General features: G+C 43.5%; 1 protein-coding gene across 3 annotated transcripts in view; it reads left to right on the top strand.

The window, feature by feature from the left end:
- Window positions 1-1,756: 1,756 nt before the first annotated feature.
- ADPGK (ADP dependent glucokinase) overlaps window positions 1,757-20,296 on the top strand; it is a 35,801-nt gene continuing 17,261 nt past the window's right edge. The window contains exons 1-3 of one of the 3 annotated variants that reach the window (XM_061557983.1): window positions 1,757-1,932; window positions 4,414-4,679; window positions 17,631-17,856. In XM_061557983.1, the coding sequence (XP_061413967.1) occupies window positions 4,453-4,679; window positions 17,631-17,856 (453 nt within the window). In that variant the 5' untranslated portion in view covers window positions 1,757-1,932; window positions 4,414-4,452. Of the gene's footprint in view, window positions 2,007-4,413; window positions 4,680-17,630; window positions 17,857-20,296 lie in introns of all 3 variants that reach the window. The other 2 variants (XM_061557981.1, XM_061557982.1) reach the window with 2 other exon arrangements.

Below are 20,296 nucleotides of genomic sequence, written 5' to 3'. Positions count from 1 at the left end.
GACGCACAAATAGCCGTGTGCTTTTCCCTAATTTTTTGTTGTTTTAAAGTCCCCCCCCAGCCTGCACTATGAGTGTGTTTTGATGGAATTTTCTTGTCCTTTACACATTTGACTCTTGTCAAGTCACGCAACATCTGTGCATACCCATTGTGCAAAGAGGCCCACTGGAATATTTATGTGCCAATTGCGGGCAATTCTGTGACAGGGTGGTGCACTGCTCGTTGAAATATTTCCAATGGAAATGTTTTGCGTCGTGAAATGTTTAACAAAATCGCGATTGGAATGAAAATTGTGGAATTGGCTAAAATTGCAAAGGCAGGAGGACCCATTTGTAAAGCGTCCTGAGAATCAGCGAGGCTTTCCTGGCTAAAAAACACACATTGTCTGTAAATACGTGGGAAATTCGGCTTTAATACATATATATAAATAACCTGCTATATCATATCATAGTACAATGTTTAAACACGCTCACAGTGAACAGAATAAAAAATTAACCCGTAAAAACAAAGTTTTTCACTATAAATCCTTTATATGCGTGGCGGCTAGAGTCCTCTCGTCCTCTGGCTTGAGATGGCTGCCACCTATGGGTCAGATGATTGCCTGCCATCATTAAGCAATTGGTAATTAAATATAATTTTTTTTTCAAAAAAGTGTAAAGTTATGGGAAAAAAATTTCACGAAAATAAATTGTCACGCACAACGAGTCTGTGTGCAAAATATCAGCTCGATTGGATCACGGGAAGTGGGTTAAAAAAACGACCGAAAGATTTGCACGGTCGTAAGCGTGCAAGCAAGCAAGCAAGTGAACTTAATATAAAGGATTAAAAAATTAGGATTGTCCCTTTCTGACACTAAAACAGGTGTCAAGATGTTCCAACACCAAACAGATAAAACAGATACCTACTGCAGGGCATCAAGTGACCCCTATGGCGGTACCCCGGGTCACCAAATAACGCAAAACTGGCCGAGACAATGAGATATTGTATTTCTGGGACACTTTTGTTTCTCAGGGGTGTGTACTGAACTCCGCGACTGGTGTGCCCAATCAATCCGACATCGGTGGTGCCACACTCCGCGATGTCGAAACGCCAAAACATGAGCATACACATCCGTTATCGAAAATTCTACTTTGAACAGTGCATCGTGTACAGCTCGTCGAGATGAGTCGATTGCCGCATCGGCGACCTTCAACAGACTATGGAACCCCGGGTCATAAGGTGCAAGTGGTGCATTAACCACAACATAATTGTGTGCAAACAATGCATCCACGCAAACACGCTCTGACAATGAGAGCATTGTCTCTGAAACTCATTGAGCTGCTCTAGAAAGAGCCTCCTCCTATTTCTGACCTCGTCTGATGATATGCCAATGCAACGTTCACATCGCTACGGTGCCAGTCCTACGCCTATTGTGCTATGAAATCCGCGCTTCCTGTGTGAGCTACGAAATCCAACACAGCCCGTGCGTATTCAATACGTTATGTGCACTAGGAAATCTACACTGGCGTGCTAACCGATATGCTAGTGTAGATAAGCGCCGCTGGCTCGGCACCTTATGCACACTACGAAATCCGCACACGGCCGCGCCATTCAATATGCTAATTCTGCGGATGGGCGGGGCCACTGGCTCGGCGTCTCCTATGTGAGCTATGAAATCGAAACTCTCCGGATATTGAATATGGTAGTGGGGATAGGGGTGGTGGTGGGGTCGCCGTGGTGACCCGGATGTGCATGAGACGTCACGGCGACGTTGGGGCCCAGGTACAGTGAGCGGCGTCTTCCTCCCGCTGCCGCTTGGAGCAGCCGCTTGGAAGCCGCTTGGAGCAGCCGCTTGGAAGCCGCTTGGAGCCGCAGCAATTAGCGACAATTGGAGAGGCCGAGACGCGCGTGAGAGGCACAACCACGGCGCTGAGTGAAGAGACGCAACTCCACGGTGCGAGGCCGGGGGCCCAAGAGCAAGAGGAGGAGCGGGTGTCGGCAACTTGTGCACTGTGCGTGAGTGTGCAGGTGTGTGTAGTGTGTGTGTGTGCACTGTGTGTGTTTGTGTGCACTGTGTGTGTGTAGTGTGTGTGCACTGTGCGTGAGTGTGCAGGTGTGTGTAGTGTATGTGTGTGTGTGCACTGTGTGTGTTTGTGTGCACTGTGTGTGTGTAGTGTGTGTGCACTGTGCGTGAGTGTGCAGGTGTGTGTTCAGGTGTGTGTGTGTGCACTGTGTGTGTGTAGTGTGTGTGCACTGTGTGTGTGCAGTCGTCTGTGTGTGCAGTCGTCTGTGTGTGTGGTGTGTGTGTGTAGTGTGTGTGTGTGTAGTGTGTAGTGTGTGTAGTGTGTGTGTGTAGTGTGTGTGTGTAGTGTGTGTGTGTAGTGTGTGTGTGTAGTGTGTGTGTGTAGTGTGTGTGTGCAGTGTGTGGGTGCAGTGTGTGGGTGTAGTCGTCTGGGTGTGTGTAGTCGTCTGTGTGTGTGTGTGCAGGTGTGTGTATGTGCAGTCGTCTGTGTGTAGTGTGTGTGTGCAGTCGTGTGTGTGTAGTCGTGTGTGTGTGCACTCTCAGCCTCAGATGAGTACCCGGTGCGATGTGTAAACATACGTTTACACATCGCACCGGTTATACGTGGGATCTTTGTCTTGGCACCGTCATGTGTGTGCACTGTCGTGTGTGTGTGTGCACACACCTACATGTGCACACGTGTACACTGCGCACTCTCCTACTTGTGTGTACGTGTGTGTGCAGCGCTGTGTATGTGTGCACACTCAAACATGTGTACACGTGTGTGCATCATGACGTGTGCATTCTGTGTGCACTCTCCTGCATGTGTACACGTACGTGCACCATCCTCTGCACACGTGTGTGCGTGTGCACTCGTACTGTGGACATACCCACGTGTGTACTCGCATGTGTACACACGCCTGTGTATTTCGTGCTCCTACATGTGTACACACGTGCGTTCACTGCAACCTCTTACATGTGTGCGTGCGTGTGCACTATTCTCCATTTGTGTGTGTGTCCGTGCGCGTGCTGTCCTACAAACACGTATCCCACTGCATACACATGAATACACCATGGATGCAATCAGGACTGTGGTAATGCATGTGATCACCTTGCACACACGTATCCACTACTATTGTCCACATATCCACTGTGCATGCGTCCATTGTGTGCATGAATCGTTTGCACGTGTGCACGTGTGTATGTGTACAACATTCACTAAAGTGTACATGCTGTCTTCTTGGTTCTTTCGGTAAAGTCACGTGACTTTACCGAAAGAACCAAGAAGATGAATCCCTGCAGTCACGAAAGCTTTAAATCGAAATGTACATGCTGTGTATGTGTCCAGTGTGCGTACGACGTAACACGCACGTCAGCCACGTATCTTGACGTGGCAACATCTCACCATAGTTTCTCAAAGCATGTATTTCCACCGTAGTCATTCTAACCCACATCATTATGCTCACCTTTGGTAACCTCATTGTACGCACATTCTTGAGTGAGCACTCCCCATGAGCAAGTGTCACGCACATTTGGCCCCAGGGTCGTAGCGTGGACAGCTCTGCTGTAGTCATGCAATACGTGCAATGCTTAGTCTCCATAATACAGGTTTTTTTGGGTTTGATCGCGTAAATATATAAAAGTGTCGTTAAACCCGCCACCACCCGACACAGCCAATTAGTAAGGTTTGTCACGTAAACAGAACATGACAATTCTGTTCGTAACCAATTTGGTTTTTCGTTTTTTTGTTCGTGTCCATTGTCAGTAACGAATTGATATTCGTTCGTAACGAATTGTCATGTTCTGTTTACGTGACAAACTTTACTAATTGGCTGTGTCGGGTGGTGGGCGGGTTTAACGACACATTTACGCGATCTAACCCAAAAAAAACTGTATTATGGATGATATTGGTTGCGAAAGTCTACATGTTAAAATGCTCATTCTATTTATCCCCGAAAATATTTGCTTGTTTTCCTATGGTGGCACAGAGTTTTGCACACTACGCTATGTTTTGACTTAAAACTTTCGTGACTGCAGGAATTCATATTCACATCCTTCACAAGGCTATCGCCTGAGACCTGAGTTCAATGCCTGGCCACAATTAACATTACTGGTTAGTGGTGAAATATGGTTAATACCACACCCATGGCTGACATGGCATGGGGAGGTCTTCCTCCAATAGTGGATTGACAATGGGGGCACACACAAAAACGTCCCCATCATATGTAAATTCTTACATTTCCGTGCCATCTGATGATTTTACCCTTATAATGAATCCTATTTTTTGTGCTGCATTTTTTGTGCTGCATGTTTGCCGACATCCTCTTTGCAAGAGAAACATTTCCATGGGTGCTATCCTAGTTGTGGTTTTTCATTCATATGCTCACTCCAGGGCATGTGGCAATTTCATTCTCTCTGTGTGGTCACTTGCAGAGCGAGCTGAAGGTGTTGCATTCAAGTCCAACAGCGGCAATGGGGTGGGGGCGAGCTGCGGCGCTGGTGGCTGCACTGGCTACGCTGGTGGCCTATCTGCTGTCTGCTGACCTGCAGCAGCTGTTGGCTCGGGGAGCATGGGGGCTGCTGCCGGTTGGCGTTGAGGACCAGCAGCCGGACGACCATCGCCTGGTGGAGCAAGTGCAGGCTGCCTGGGAGAACATCATCATCCCACCCAAGCACAGGGTGCAGCGGGTGGCTGTCGGGTGAGAGGCAGCGAATTTGAAAGATGTTTCCCGTCGGTCGTTTGGTTTTGTCCGTAATGTGCACTGATGTGGGTGTCTTTGTTCAAATGCATCTGGTGGTGGTGTTGTCATCTAAAAGACACTTGAGGGTAAGGGGGAAACCACCTCAACTGTCCTTTCCCTGAGTTGTGGCTCAAGAAACCTACGATGGAACGTGGTACTCTGACGTGAAGAGGAGAGCGTGGGATCGCATGGGCTACAGGGCGTTGAGCCAAATAATTGTCCGAAGGCAGAGCACTTAAGATGATGAAAGAATATATATTAATATCACTTGTATGTGTTGATAAGTGGTGTATGGTTAGTGCACAGTGCATTCTTGGCAAACCCAGTTTTAAGTACCTGGCCATGCACAAAACCAGTGACAACTGGTGTCTGAATCTCGTTTGAGCCTCCTCGCAGTCAACAGGAGTATTGGATATGGTGTGTCAATATTGTGAACAGGGTTTGGCAAGGCGTGGTTCCAACAATTACACTTTCTTACATGTCTTGCCAACCTTAAACATAGCCTAGAGACTCCATGCTTAAGTGAGTACTGGGGAAGCACTCATTTTATTTGTGGAAATTCTACATTCCTATGGTGGTGATCACTCGATAGGATGACCACTGAGGACTTTGACAACAGTTGCATTCATTTGAGCAATTCCAGATGTGTGATGAAGGCCTGAGTTTAACCCCAACTGCATTTTCCTAATAATACTCGTCCCTTTAACTTGTAAAGGGATTTTAATTTGAATGTATATGCAGCATTATGAGTGTAGTGGATGCATATTGTGCCAATGGCTGCTAACAGCACTCAACAAGAAACACGGAATCTTTGGCCCTGCATGGTGCCATGTTTGTATATTTATATGTACAGTGTGGTTATGTCCATGTTTTTTTTATTTTGTGTTGCATGCTTACGCTGTACATATGTATATGTATGTGGTCCTATGTTTTTGTGGATTCATTTTACATGTATTTATCACATGTATTAGTACATGCAAGTATGCTTGTGCAAGTGTATATGTATCTTGGGAGCGTCAGTGTAGCGGTAAACGTTCTGCGCTAGGAAACCGGTAACCCGAGTTCAATTCCTGCTCGCGGTCACCACCAGTGACGATTATCTGAACCGGTCCTGGGCCTCCCATAGGTCGACACAGCCTGAAATGAGAACTTGGTGCGGTGTGTAAACATCGTCACTAGGGAGACAAAAGCGGTCGGGCGTGGTGCTGGCCACCCACCCCCTCATGTGCTGTGCCGGCCTTCATAGGTGCTCGCTAACAGCACTTGCCCCAAAGAGTGTTAAGGCTATATGGAGGATCTTTGTATCCTGGGAATCCGAGGAGTGGTAGTTATCACACTGTACTAAGGTCCTGGTGATGTGGGTTATATCGGTGGCTATGCTACACACCAGTCAGTGACAGTGGCTGTAGCACCCTTGCCCAATGTTGACCCAGCTTAAGATGAGTGCCTCGTGTGATATTTCAACATGATTTCAGGGGGAGATCAATGAGATAGACTTTGTGCTGATGTTTTCCTTGCCACCATTAAGAGGTGATTATTAACAGCACTTTTTCCATCAGTTTCTGAGACTAAATAGTATGTCTGTGTCTCGATGAGAGAGCCTTAAGTGAGTAACTGGTGTGTTGTTTTCACAGCAACACTTTTGGAAACACGTGCACACCACCGCCTCATGTGCCATACCTGCCATAAGAGGTGTTCGCTTTCAGTCTGAAGTTTAGTGGAGGATCTTTGGGCGTGTGGTGCAGTGGTTTGTGCACTGCTGAACTGAGAGGTTCCTGTCCTTGCACATGAGTGGCAAGTGTGGTCTGAAGGTCTCTTGGGGCTCTCCAGGTTTGCTCAGCCTTAATGAGTACCTCGTGTGGTTTGTAATCATCAGCAATGGGGAGACAACGTAATCATGTTCTTTATTTACTCTTGGAAAGCCTCAAATGCTTGTTTGGCAGTGCTGTATGGTGCTGGTCATATAACCCCATGTCTCAGCTTGTAGAGTAGTGGAGGTAAAATAGTCTTTCCCTGTTTAATTAAGAATGCGACTAATATTATAATGTAATTATTTATCCAAGAAAACCACACTCGGTCATAGGAATCTTTTTCAGGAGGATCCAGCATTGGGTTTTTATTTTAAGATGTTTTTGGCCAATTAATGAGTGTTTATACGTGTGGGAGGACATCGGGAACACCTGAAGAATACCCACACATGCAAGGGGGCAACACGCTTATCTCAGTACATATGGAAGCAGATGCCGATGAGTCCACTTGTTCTCCTGCCTTCTGGCAAACCAAGATATATGGTGCCTCGGCACCCACGGGAAGGGAGTTTCACAACATTTGTGCGATCCACCAACCCTCGGCCTGCACAAGTGCTGGTTTACCGGCATGAGCCACGGTTGCCTGACTGTGAATTTGCCAAAAATGAACTTATCACAAATCCCCTTTTGACCTATGTGGAGCCGTTAAGCAAGCACCTTCAGAATTCATACTGGTAGGAACCTTCTGGTTACATCAGCCCACAGGGGATCATTGTGTCCGTCCGTCTGTCGTGCAGGGAGGGGCTGGGTGGGGAGGGAGGGTCTGGGTGGGGAGGGGAGGGTGGGGAGGGGCTGGGTGGGGAGGGTGGGGCTGGGTGGGGAGGGTGGAGCTGGGTGGGGAGGGTGGAGCTGGGTGGGGAGGGACTGGGTGGGGAGGGGCTGGGTGGGGAGGGGCTGGGTGGGGAGGGGCTGGGTGGGGAGGGGCTGGTCACCCCGTGGTGCCCTTATAAAACTCAACGTTTATCCTACTCACGCCGGCTTGTGCCCGCCCTCACAGTCGGGCATATTTGCGGAATACACCACGCCGCCGTTGACCCTGGCCATTGACCGAACAACCCAACGTTCCTATCAGCTCCCTCCCCAGGAATGTGTTTAAATGAGAAGCACTTTTGTGCAATGTCAACAACTATTGAAGCCCACATCCATCTCTGTTCACATGTCTCTTCACAGCACTCCTCTTTTTGCTAAAATTTGTATGGTCTGGTGAAACCGGTGATGCTTTATGCGTCATTACGTTGTTTTGCGTGCTTATGCTTGCTCTTATGTCTGTGAACATCACACGGTGCACACATCGAGATTGGCTGAGGAATCCCAAGAGTTGTTTGGCATTGGTTGAGTCTGTGTTGAGTGATGTCTACATTTTATTGCAAAGTGTTTGTATTTATTTTATACCAGACTATTATAATTGATGTTGTAAGCATGCAACATTGATTTACGAATATAATTTAAATTTGTATTTTCCCCAATTTTTTATGATTTTTTTATCAACTTCCCAAATGCAATATCTGCATCATGTTGTGACACAACGACATTTCATCTCACAATTATTAGTGCACTACCACCACGTATTGGGAATGGCCTATGGAATTCAACTACACAACACTAATGCTGAGGTCCCTTCAGTTTGTGTATATTTAGACCAGGAACACTGCAACATCTCACATGTTATAGTTTCAAATCAAAATTGTTTTAGTTGCCAGAGCAAAAATAACCCAAATTAACTTAAAATTAAGTGTAAGATGTTTTTTTTTGTGGCTTTTGGTGACCAGGCTTAAACCATCGTACAATTGCACATGAGAACCCAATTTAATTGTGGATGGTTGGCCAGGTTCAAACTCCGTGTCTTAGTAGTGCCTGGAAAATATTAGGGCCCTGTTAGCCACCTCGACAGCTCCTGAATACAATGTTTTACGTTTTCTCTGAAGATAAGTGCAACAAACAACAATATCTTTTTTTCTCATGAATCACCTTTGCTTATTATGCAATACAATTGTTCCGTTCATTGTGGAGGGGCTGGGTGGGGAGGGTGGGGAGGGGCTGGGTGGGGAGGGTGGGGCTGGGTGGGGGGTGGGAGGGATGGGGCTGGGTGGGGAGGGGCTGGTCACCCCGTGGTGCCCTTATAAAACTCAACGTTTAACCTACTCATGCCAGCTTGTGCCCGCCCTCACAGTCGGCCATATTTGCGGAATACACCACGCCGCCGTTGACCCTGGCCATTGACCGTGCAACCCAAAGTTCCTACCAGTTCCCTCCGCTGGAATGTGTTATTGAACCAAACTGCTGAAATAATGACTGATGAGTTGTGTAGAATGTTGCTTGTTTTCTTCACAATAACGCAAATGATTATTTCGTGTTATGTATTCAGAATCAGAATCAAAATATTTATATTGTACTGGAGGAATCCAACGAGCTTTAAAGCTCTTTTTCACAGATGTCCAGTTGATAATTTTGCATCGAACTAAAACCCATATCTTACAGAGAGGGTCCTTTCCAAGAAATCCTGACTGCTGATAAGACATTGTATGTGAAAACCAATCCAAAAGTTGCTTGTACTAAACCAGTAGGTTGTGTCAAGATGCCTTGACATTTTATATTGAAAAACTGATTTATGAAAGAGATACCTCTTTCATGGTCGTCTCCCGATTGTCTGGTTTGTCACAGAGCTTGACATGTGTTTGCATGTAGGTATGTTGAAGTTCTTTCGCACCGTACGTAGCCAACCGTGCTAATCGGAGGTGTGACGGAAGGACAATAAGCCAAACACCAAAAGCAGTTCTCAATAAATGAGTTTTTAAAACATTTAAAAGTGCATAACTCCAGAGCGTTCCAGATGGCTGCAGAAGCTCATCTGAAAGCATAAGATGCAGTGACCCTCTGTTCGATAGCTAGCCAAACGCTGTTGTGAGGATGACCAAAGTTCGCTTGAATGATTTATCATCCTGGACGAGATTAGCAAGGTATTTTGGTTAATTTGTGGCAAGCACTTTACGTTTAATGAGTGCGACCTCAATAATGAATTATTTCGGCAACCAGAAGTCAATGCAGGACGGCAAGCAATGGACGGCCATGGTCGGATCTTGTAGTAAACACGACTCGCATCTACCACAACTTCGAGGAGAAACATTCGCCTAGATCTTCCGGTTCAGATGGTCCCCTGTTATAACTTTTTAATACCTCCTTATGTATTGTGACTGTATGAGTTGGAACAACATTCACTGTATTCAATTGTGGGGGCTGTGCCTGAATGTACATATTGATAATTTTGTTCGATAAAATATATTGACTACTTGGAATACACTATGGGGACCTCATTTGCCAGTAAAAATATGATAATTGGTTCTTTACCCTTCTATCTGGCAACAAAACTGACACCTTTTTGCAAGGAGTCATGTTTGCATAGACCGCAATACCTGCAGTCATAAATACAAACAAAAGACATAACTCTGATAATGTGCACTGTCCTTGAAGTTGATTGGTCCACACCCGAGACAGCTTTCCTTCGAGCCTAGTCTCATATGGGTTGGACCAGATGACGCCAAAAGGCACGGGTGTGGACCAATCAACTTCAAGGACAGTGCACATTATCAGAGTTATGTCTTTTGTTTGTATTTATGACTGCAGGTATTGCGGTCTATGCAAACATGACTCCTTGCAAAAAGGTGTCAGTTTTGTTGCCAGATAGAAGGGTAAAGAACCAATTATCATACTTGGAATACGTCAGTGCAACTTCTTTGAGCTTAGTTTGTACCTTGGTCAGTATACTGATACGTGTATCAGATCACTCATTTAATAATTCCTGTCTTTTTTATCAGTAAATATATGTAATTGATTCATGAATCAAGTAACCCTGCCCCCCAGTCAATCGAGGCGGTTCCATTCACCATAATGTGACCCTGAATCTGGACTATTCACTGAAATACGTCGAGGCCAAATTGTTAGATAACCATTGCTTTAGCAGCAACAGACTGCAGAAACCATCTACTCTAGTGGTCCTGCTGTTGTAGAGCATCCACCCACAGCTGCTATCCCCATGTTTGAAAATCCCTGGCACACGTGAATAAATCACAAGATGTGTTGTGTTCATCACTACTGAACGAATAGCTGAGAGCAGAATGTGATGCTTTGAATATGGCAACTTATCTCTTGTTTTTTTTTACAGCACATTTTCAATATCGCCTTAACCGTGCATTAAAATAACCTTAAACATTTAGGCGATGCTTGGAAAATTGGAATTGGAATTTTCCAAGAAATCGTCGCCCCGGGATGTATTTATGGCAGGTGCAGTGAGTTATTGTCTGGTTTTTCCCAATGTGTTCTGAGATATCAATCATTTCAAGAAGGTTGATGGAGCCTGTTACATTTTTTTTCTCATATGTCACTTTCCACATAATTTTTCAACAGCCTCTTTAGGTGCCATCCATACACTTTTGTAATGATTTATGGTCTGAAAACCCTTATGAACACAAAGTTGCCAAATGTATTTCAACCCTGCCCTGTTCATACCATTCGTGGTTAACGTTGCTCAGGTGTTCCATTAGATTTGTGTAAGGATCATAATTCTCACGTGCCTTTTTTTTGTCTTAAAAATTAATTTATATTCAGAATTCCATGATATTAATCCTAACTTATATCCCCAATCTTAACCCATACATTATCGCCATCTGAACCCTTTACACCTAATCCTAATTCTAGCACACACCCATATCACTTTAAAAGATATATCATATTCTCAAATATAACATTAACACCTACTGTTCCTGCTAAATTGTTCTTGGACCATAATCCCATACTTTTCTCTTTAATGCCCGTCTTACTTAACCCCTAATATCAACCTCTGATGAAAACTTTATCCTATATTTACAGACCAAATCAAGGGTGTGTAATGATTTACCCTGCTGGGATTCAATGCATTTTCTTGGTTCTTTCGGTAAAGTCACGTAGAAGGGAAGTAATAAAATAATAAAAATAAACATAATAAAACAATTCTCACGACGTTTCGGCCACAACACAAGCAGCCGTCCTCAGGTGAAAACCAGGTCTGTCGAGGCGACCAGGTCTGTCGAGGCGACCCGGTCTGTCGAAGCTGCTTGCGTTGTGGCCGAAACGTCGTGAGAATTGTTTTATTATGTTTTATTTTTATTATTTTATTACTTCCCTTCTACGTGACTTTACCGAAAGAACCAAGAAGATGAATCCCTGCAGTCACGAAAGCTTTAAATCGAAATTCAATGCATTGTTACGATTCAGGGTCTTATTTAAATTGAAAAATCAAAAGGTTTTTTTTAAATCACATTTTTACTGTCTGATTTCTACTGTTTGTTGTTTTTTGTCTTGTTTGCACAGTGTTTATTTAATTGACCTTAATTTAGAATTACTATTATCATTTTCGTTTAATTGTATACATCTTGATGAATTGATGTTCACTCGCTTGATTCCCAGACTGTATCGTGAAAGAGAGAATGCATTTTAGTAGATGAATCGATACAATTTATTTTTGGATACCAAATATGCACCAGGACGTTCCCCAGATGTCCATTTCAGAAGAGTTTGCATGAGTGATTGGGTTCATTAGGTCACTGCCTCATGCACATCGAGGAGGTTACTGCCCTCTGGCCCTGCCTTCCACCATGGGTGGTCTTGCCCCTGAGCAAAACCTCCTGTTGTCGGGGCCCATTTGCTGAGGGAGAGCCCCCGTCAATACTTAGCCTTGGCTAAGAGACGATGGGTGACCAAAGAACTTGAAACAATAATAGTTTTCCATCATTTAAATATCCCCTTCATCAAATGCAACAAAACTTACCATATTGCTTACACACATCTGAACGAAAACTGGTATTAGACGTGAAGAAGATTTCAATGTTTATATTGAAAATGCTACAGTGAAAGTGCCTCACGCAGCCAGACGTGTGTGTGGTTGAGTGTTCTTGATGCCTTTCCATGTCTTATACATCCCACACGTAATGTCTTAAACACGGCGTGTGTCATACCCCCCTGAAAGACAGGAAATCGCCGCGTATAAATGCATTTACCAAAGAGAGGTCACACACGAGGCGTTCCACTCCACCGCACATGGGTGCGCATCACCGGCAGCGGAATATCTGTTCAGATAGTTTCTACATCCGGTTCCCTTGTGGTAGTTTAAATGCACATGCCAATTTGGCTGATGCAATTACTCAGGGCCTGCAGCCAACCAACTGACTAAAACATTTTTAAATGTTCAGCACTGAGCATACATCGATGGCCAGGTGTTAATGCTCCCCAACAACAGTCTTGTTTCATTCTGACCTTAATAGATTCTCAATAGCATTTCCCCAACGTATGAAAAAAAGGTGCTGTTTTATTCAAGTATTGTGGAGAATTTTCATTTTGGTTTATAATACACCACATCCATCTCTTGCTCCCGTCTATATTCAAAGCGATCGGAATTAACGGTGAATGAAATTCACCCCAAACTTACCAATACACATTTATATAAGCCATTACTCCATACCCCTTGTGCCACACAGGGACGGCTGCCTCCGGAAGTCCCTTTGGCTAGATGGCAGCAGGACATTGGCATTATTGAGATAAGTTGTGATGCAAGATGCTTTAATATTCTTAGCCCATTTAGTGACCTTATCCTGTCTTGTTGGTATGGTCGAAATGTGTACTGCATCCATTGGCTCCACTGTCGTACAGACCATATCTCCTCATATCTCACACAGCTCAAGTTTGAAACTCCCAACTTTTCTCCAGTATAACTTGGGTTGACTCATTTTTATACACGTGCTGACAACAATCTTTAGTTGTATCTGTTATTGGTTTTGTAGCATTACAAGTCTTTAAAAAAATATTTTGTGTTTATTTTCATCTCATGAAACAAGTGACTTTCCATTTGTGACCGTATAGCTAGTAGTGTGTGCACAAGCCTGTATCAGAAAATTACTCCAGAAAATTACGTTCCAGAACTATGCATTTAGAGCATTTGGCTGCAGTAAATTTCGACATCATAAGCCACTTCGTAGCACTATCATTTGTGGCGAGATCACTTCTGAAAAAAACAGCTATATAGCTCAATGGGCCTTACTTGGTAAAAAAAAAATGGTATTACTTCAATAGACCCCTATCCACGGTAGATGCACACCATGTCATGTCCTTAAAATGTCGTTCATCACTTGTCAATCAAACCAAAGTCTTGGAGCTGGAATAAGCCAAATTAAATTTTAAAAAACACATTGATTTGTATGTGTTTCTTTTGTGCAGTCATGGTGTCCAGGCTAAGACTATTTAAGAACCAAGTTTAAACAGTGTTGTCTGTCCAGATTTCATCCCAGGATCTCTCAGCAATGCAAGATCAGTACTCTAACCTGTAGGCAACCTGGCCACCTCAGGCTGAGGGTCTTTGTGTAATCATGGTCAATTCATCAAACATTCATACAACAAATATGAGCGGGCTCGAGGCTGCAGAAATCATGAAGATTTCTCTGCTGCCTTCAATCAAGCTGAGCAAATAGGGATCCCCAGCAGTGCAACTGATAGTTATGATTATACAATTATCGGTTTGACATTTGGTGAGTTTATAAGTCAGTCTAGCTTTGCGAAGTAGCCCATAGGACATTTCATGCGTAGGAACGTGAAGCAACATGTTAAATGCTAACATCTGTAAAAATGAATGCTTTGCCATTCACTCTATCTGAAACTTTCCATGCGGTGCATTCTTTCGCAGTGATGTCGTGCGATCGCTTTTGAGTCGTGCATTTTAACCACATAATGGAAAGAGCTTGTAACCGTGCAACCGAAGGAAGCTATCTGAATAAAGATATTCCATATAGTTGACAATGCATCACATCACAATTATTTTCATTTGCTTTGGAAGAACTGCATGTAATGTATGCTATGTTACATAGTAAGCAATCGTCAGTACTTTGTCAATTCAATCCTGAAAGAAAGCCACCCCCCCCACCTCGTATCAGTCACGAAGTTGCCATACCATACTTCACCATGCTGATTATTGTCGGCTGGTGAAGTAGGGGAAGCCCAGAACCAGTTCGTATACCACTCACCACCAATGTTAACCACGGCCATGCAATTTAACTCGGTCGCTTTATTTATTCATCGCTCAGTCAACGAGCCACAGAACCACTCCTTTCCCCATCAACTTTCGTCAATCTGATTTACACACGAGTGAGTCATTTATTGTCCCACTGCCCTGGGGATTAACACACATTTGGATACCTCTTTTTTAACTTGATCATTCAAGTTATATTTTATTACATGCCAGTGTCAGGTGTGGCCTATACATTATTAAGGTGATTGATTGCTGGCTAATGGGTTCGCGTTCAATGTCGTGAAATGTCTGAAGTCTCGTGCACTTTGTTGGCCTCTTTCTTCCATTTAAATTAATTCTACGTTTTTTTTGCTGTTTCGCACAGTGCAAGAAGCATATTGGTTATCGCATCGCGTGCTTTCAGATACACTTCTGCTGCTGTCTGGAACACTCTTCCAATATTAGGAAGCCACTGGAGCTAAGCACTTTTAAATTTCGATTAAAATTTCATTTTCTTAGCAGTGCTTTTTGTGTTTAATTATCCTTCCCCGTACCTCCGATTAGCACGGTTGGCTACGTGCAGTGCGAACTAAGTTTAACATACATATGTTTACTTACCAATGTGGCTGTACAGTTTTCCAGGTATGGTGGTGCACTCCTGTGATGTCGGATGCTTTGGAAGCGAGGTGTTGGTGGATCAGCCAGATCTGTGAAACTTGCAAACATGCTGTGCTGTGAGGTGGCTAGGACATGGTAGTTTAACAAGTGGATTGAATTTCGATGTAAAGCTTTCGTGACTGCAGGGATTCATCTTCTTGGTTCTTTCGGTAAAGTCACGTAGAAGGGAAGTAATAAAATAATAAAAACAAAACATAATACAATAATTCTCACGACGTTTCGGCCACAACGCAAGCAGCCGTCCTCATTCTTCACCTGAGGACGGCTGCTTGCGTTGTGGCCGAAACGTCGTGAGAATTATTTTATTATGTTTTGTTTTTATTATTTTATTACTTCCCTTCTACGTGACTTTACCGAAAGAACCAAGAAAATGAAGTGGATTGAATCCATCTGTGTCGAGCCTTTAGTGTTAGCTCTTTGTACGCGCGGATGTTCTCCACTCATGCTGGTTTCCTTCGACGTACACAGCACTTATTAATGGAACTGATCAAACATCCCCATGCAGGACCTTCATGCGAAACAGTTGAGGCTCTAGAAAGCGTTTTGGGATGAACAAAGGTCATTGTTGTGCCTGCGAATGTCATGATAACTCAATATATTCTTGACGTATTATCTTGCTGAACTGCCATCCAAGCGCATAGTGGTAATAATAAACACTGTCACAAAAAAAATGTTTGTTCCTAGGTACTATGTGTTATTTTCCAATTGTTTATGCCTCAAAAGTACAGAAAATTGATATTATTATTCCCCACAAACTTTGCTTTTGTGACCAGGACACAAAGGCAAAGTTAATAATCCATTAATAATTACACTGTGTAACAAATTTATGTTTTTGTTCCTGGGTAGTAAGTGTTATTTCCTAATTGTTTATGCCTCAAACGTACATAAACTGGCTATTATTCCCCACAAACTTTGCTTTTGTGACTAGGACAATGCTATTTCGAAATGTACCTATTTAAAATGAGAAAACGTGTGCATTTGTGTTATTCCTTCACGTAAAGTCCTGGCCACGAAAGCAAAGTTTGTGGGGGAATAATAGCCATTTTCTATACTTTTAGAGGCATAAGCATTTAGAAAATAACACTTACTACCCAGGAACAAAAATCGTGTTACATAATAAATTATACATTCTAAGTGGACAAGGAGCATTGATGAGACAAATAGAATAAATATTGTGATAGTGCAGTAACCTTCCTATGTGGCATCAATTACATTTGGAATCTCAGGTTAGAGGGCTTTGCACTTCTGTTAGAAATTAAGCATTCACGAATTTCATCATTTGTTCAAGCACTCGTGTCACTGTGGGAATTCAGCAGCCCTTCTGCTATGGAGCGGCTTGGCTGCCATGAAAAGTACAACTTTAAACAAACTTGTGCAGTGGCAGGTACGTGTTATATATCGGTACATGGGTTGGTATGTAGAGGAAGTGGATAGTCCTGTGAGTGGAAAGTTATTGTTAGAAGGTGAGTTGATGAGTACTAGGTCAGTGGGGTAGTTTTGGTACGCAAATTTTTTTTTACAGATTCCTTGACGTTTTGTAACGGTAATTATTGGATTAGCGTTGAACAAACTTGGTTGTGTCACGTTTGGCCACGTGTTCTGAAATTTGGTGTGTTCCATATGCAGCTATTGAGGGTGACATAATTGCTATATACAAAAGAAGCAATAGGTATGCAATTAGTACTGTGTTGGTCAGTATTGTACAACTTTGAGAATGATAATTTGATGGTAAGACTGGCCCCCTACCATGGACTTGTGAAATTCCCATCACCAGCTCTGTGCCCCCAACGATCAAATTAAGGAAAAACAAACACATGTAATATTGTGGGGGTTTTTGTGCAGTCATTGGTGCCGGCTGAAAAAATCAACTTTCTACATTTCAAACCTGTTTTGAGCTCTAGTTTATTGGTCTATTTCCTTTATTTAACCAGGAGCTCAAATTAATCAATTGGGACACGTGAAACCTTTCCTCTTTTTCAAAAGCGACCTGGATCCCTCATTCTATCTCAGCATTGTCAGCACAGTGATCTGACCCTTACCTACTCAGCCACCTCAATCGCATGGTTAACCTTGTAAATTCATTTACCTGCCACACTGCATTGCACGCTTTTAGATGCACTTTTTGCGGCCGTCTGGAACGCTCTTTCTTCCGATATTAGGAAGCCACTGGAGCTTTGCACCTTTAAATCTAGATTGAAAACCCACATCTTTAGAACTGCTTTTTGTCTTTAGTTTGTTGTCCTTCCCCCGTACCTTCGATTAGCACGATTGGCTACGTCCAGTGGCGAAGGAAGTACAACATACATACATATGTATTGTCACTACGCTGCTTGGTAAATCTTCCTCTGCACGCACCCCGTGCGCGCCCGATGTCCTCTTGTGGCGGTGTGCATCCAGCGTGAACGTGTGCGTGGACGTGGTTCTGTCGGGCGTGGCGCTCATGGAGACGCTGGGCCTCTCTCCCGCACGTGGACGGGACCACGATGTCCTGGCGTCGCCGTCGGACTTGCGCGACGCCTTCACGCACTTCATGGGCCGTGGAGCGGCCGCCGAGCGTTTCTTCAGCGACGGCAAGGCCTTTGAGCAGATTGCACAGGCAGCTTCGGCTTACCCGGCAGCGCAGGTCAGTGGCCCAGCTCTTCATTGACCTCTGTTGCTTGTACTAATTGTTTGTGTTCAGCCAGTTTCATGTATTTTTTTCTTTTCAGTAATTTGGTAAGTGTCTCTCTCTTCCCCCAGTCTCTCGCTCTGTCGTTGTCTCTGTTTCCCTCTGTATCTCCCTATCCTCTGTGTGTGTGTCTCTGTCTCCCTTTGTCTCTTTCTCTCTTACTGTTTCTCCTTTTGTCTGACTCCCTCCCTCTTGTCTGTTTTTACTTCTCTGTGTCTATGTCTCTTTGTCTCCCTCCGTCTGCTGTCCTTCCCCCGCACCTGCAATTAGCACGGTTAGCTACGTACGGTGCGAAAGTAGTTCAACTTGCATATGTCTCTTTTTGTACCTCTCTCACTGTGTCATTCCGTGCTAACTTCCCTCTTGTAGCTTTGATTACATAATCCCTTTCTTCCTGCAACTGTCAGCACCTTCCTTTGAAATGTTGGTAGGAATGCCACACATACCGGTTGACTTACTAATATCTTAGTTGTTTCACTGGTCTTTTGATCCTCTCTAGACATGCTTTAAGTATCTCTTCCTTTGTAAATGACTTTTCACCTACTGCCTGATGGCTCTCATTGATTCTGCAAAATATTGTGGTTCCTCTGTTCCAAAGCTGCCTCACCAGCTCTGTCATGCCTTTGAGACTTCCTCCTCGTAATGTCATGTGCCACTGAAATTCCTAACAGGTTAGAGAATATCTACACAATAAGCCAGTTAAATACAGAGAATACATTTTTGATGTCTTTCAGCGTCTTACTTTTCTCCATCCGCTCCTGCCCATTAGCAATCCTGTTTTAAGCCAAGATTCTCGCTAATTTCATGACACTGATCTTACTTAGCCTGATGCCTCTTCTGCTGTTCTGTACTAGTTATCCCAAGCATTGCTCATTTAAAGTGCATATCCAGTTTGAACACTGTTGTTCCTAGCAACTCGCATCGTGATCTCAACCGCATTTGATTTTTCCTTTCCAAAGTGGTTATTGTTCTGATTGGATATCTTCATTAATGGTTGCAAGAACTAAAAATATCTTCCCAATGCATATTTGTAACACTTCACACTTTTGCAATCTTAAACGTTGCCTTGCTTCAGTCTCACTCTTCTGCAACAACTAACTCATGATCTGAAGTTGCATTCCATGTCTACAGATCTGTATACCATTTAAATCACTATCTGTTTAGTAAAGGGTTCACACATGTCAGTGTTCTATCCTTATTCTGGCTTTCCTCTTTAAATGTCGTTGTCATTTATATTTATTTTGTCTTCATTTCATCAATCATTGCCAACCATTACTGGTGCCTAAGCTAATTTCACATTTTACAGCAATCTTTATACCAGAGTGGACTGCCCAAATCTCGTTAATCCAGACAGCCTTTGCGCTGGCAGGGAAAATGTTGATTGAGCTCAGGTCATGGAGTAGTGGCTCTTGACTGATAGGAAGCTTGAGTACCTTTGGCTGCTGGAAACTCATGCCACTGGTAATACTATGATTACTCAGTGTCCCACTGGCCTGTTGTGGGTGCCATTCACATCGAAGAGACTCCTCTGTGTATTCGTAGTTGGACCTTAGACCAGAGCCTCTGAAGTTACCACCGTTCAATGACTCTGACTCAATTACCAGAATAGGGATTCGATTTCAGAAGGCAATCATGTGTGTACACATAATATGCACAAGCATTTCTATAAATAGTAAACACAAATGCAATTATACTATGTACATGTGTAATGAAAATGTTATTCCAAAAAATGAAATTGACGTCTTCCTCATATTAATGCTGGTGCTTTGATCCCACAAAGAAATTCCTGTACCAGTTATTAAATACTTTCCTTGTTTACAACTGATTATACGATAAATCCCCACAGTGATTTGTAAATTCACTCGATTTTTTAAAGACCTCGGTGTCAGTGTATAACCGTCCTGATTTGAATGCATCCAAAAGCGTGTTCCTCCATCTTCTGCCTATCGTGCATTAAATGCGGTTAATACAGAACACATGTCGGCAGTAGAGCAGTCGGGAGAGCTGCCAAGACGGCAGGAAAGAGATGATTAACAGGCGAACCTATGCAAATCCAATTAATGAAAGTAGTGTTTTTACTCCGTTAAAAAATCTGGCCCTGTTACCATGAGGAACCTCACAAGACACTACCGCTTGGCACAAATCACGGTTTAATAAAAAAAAAACTGTAATCTTAAGAAAAAACTAGTTTCCGGGTTGTGGAATGAAATTTTTTAATAGACCAATGACATCAATTCATCCCAATGCCTCAAGATGTTTATGCCTCAAGGTGTTTATGTTGCATTGCAGCTCACTCTCCAAGTTATAACGTTATCGATTGCATCTGTCATCCAGTCATATTGGCTCAATAGAACCTGGGTAGCCAGTTGCTTAAAATATGGTTAGTCAGTCGTCA

Source organism: Lethenteron reissneri, chromosome 24, assembly GCF_015708825.2.
Source record: "Lethenteron reissneri isolate LAM-NWPU_2019-01 chromosome 24, ASM1570882v1, whole genome shotgun sequence".
NCBI classification, from domain to species: Eukaryota; Metazoa; Chordata; class Hyperoartia; order Petromyzontiformes; family Petromyzontidae; genus Lethenteron; species Lethenteron reissneri.
Note: the sequence above shows the minus strand (reverse complement) of the source record. Positions and strands in the feature narration are given on the sequence as shown.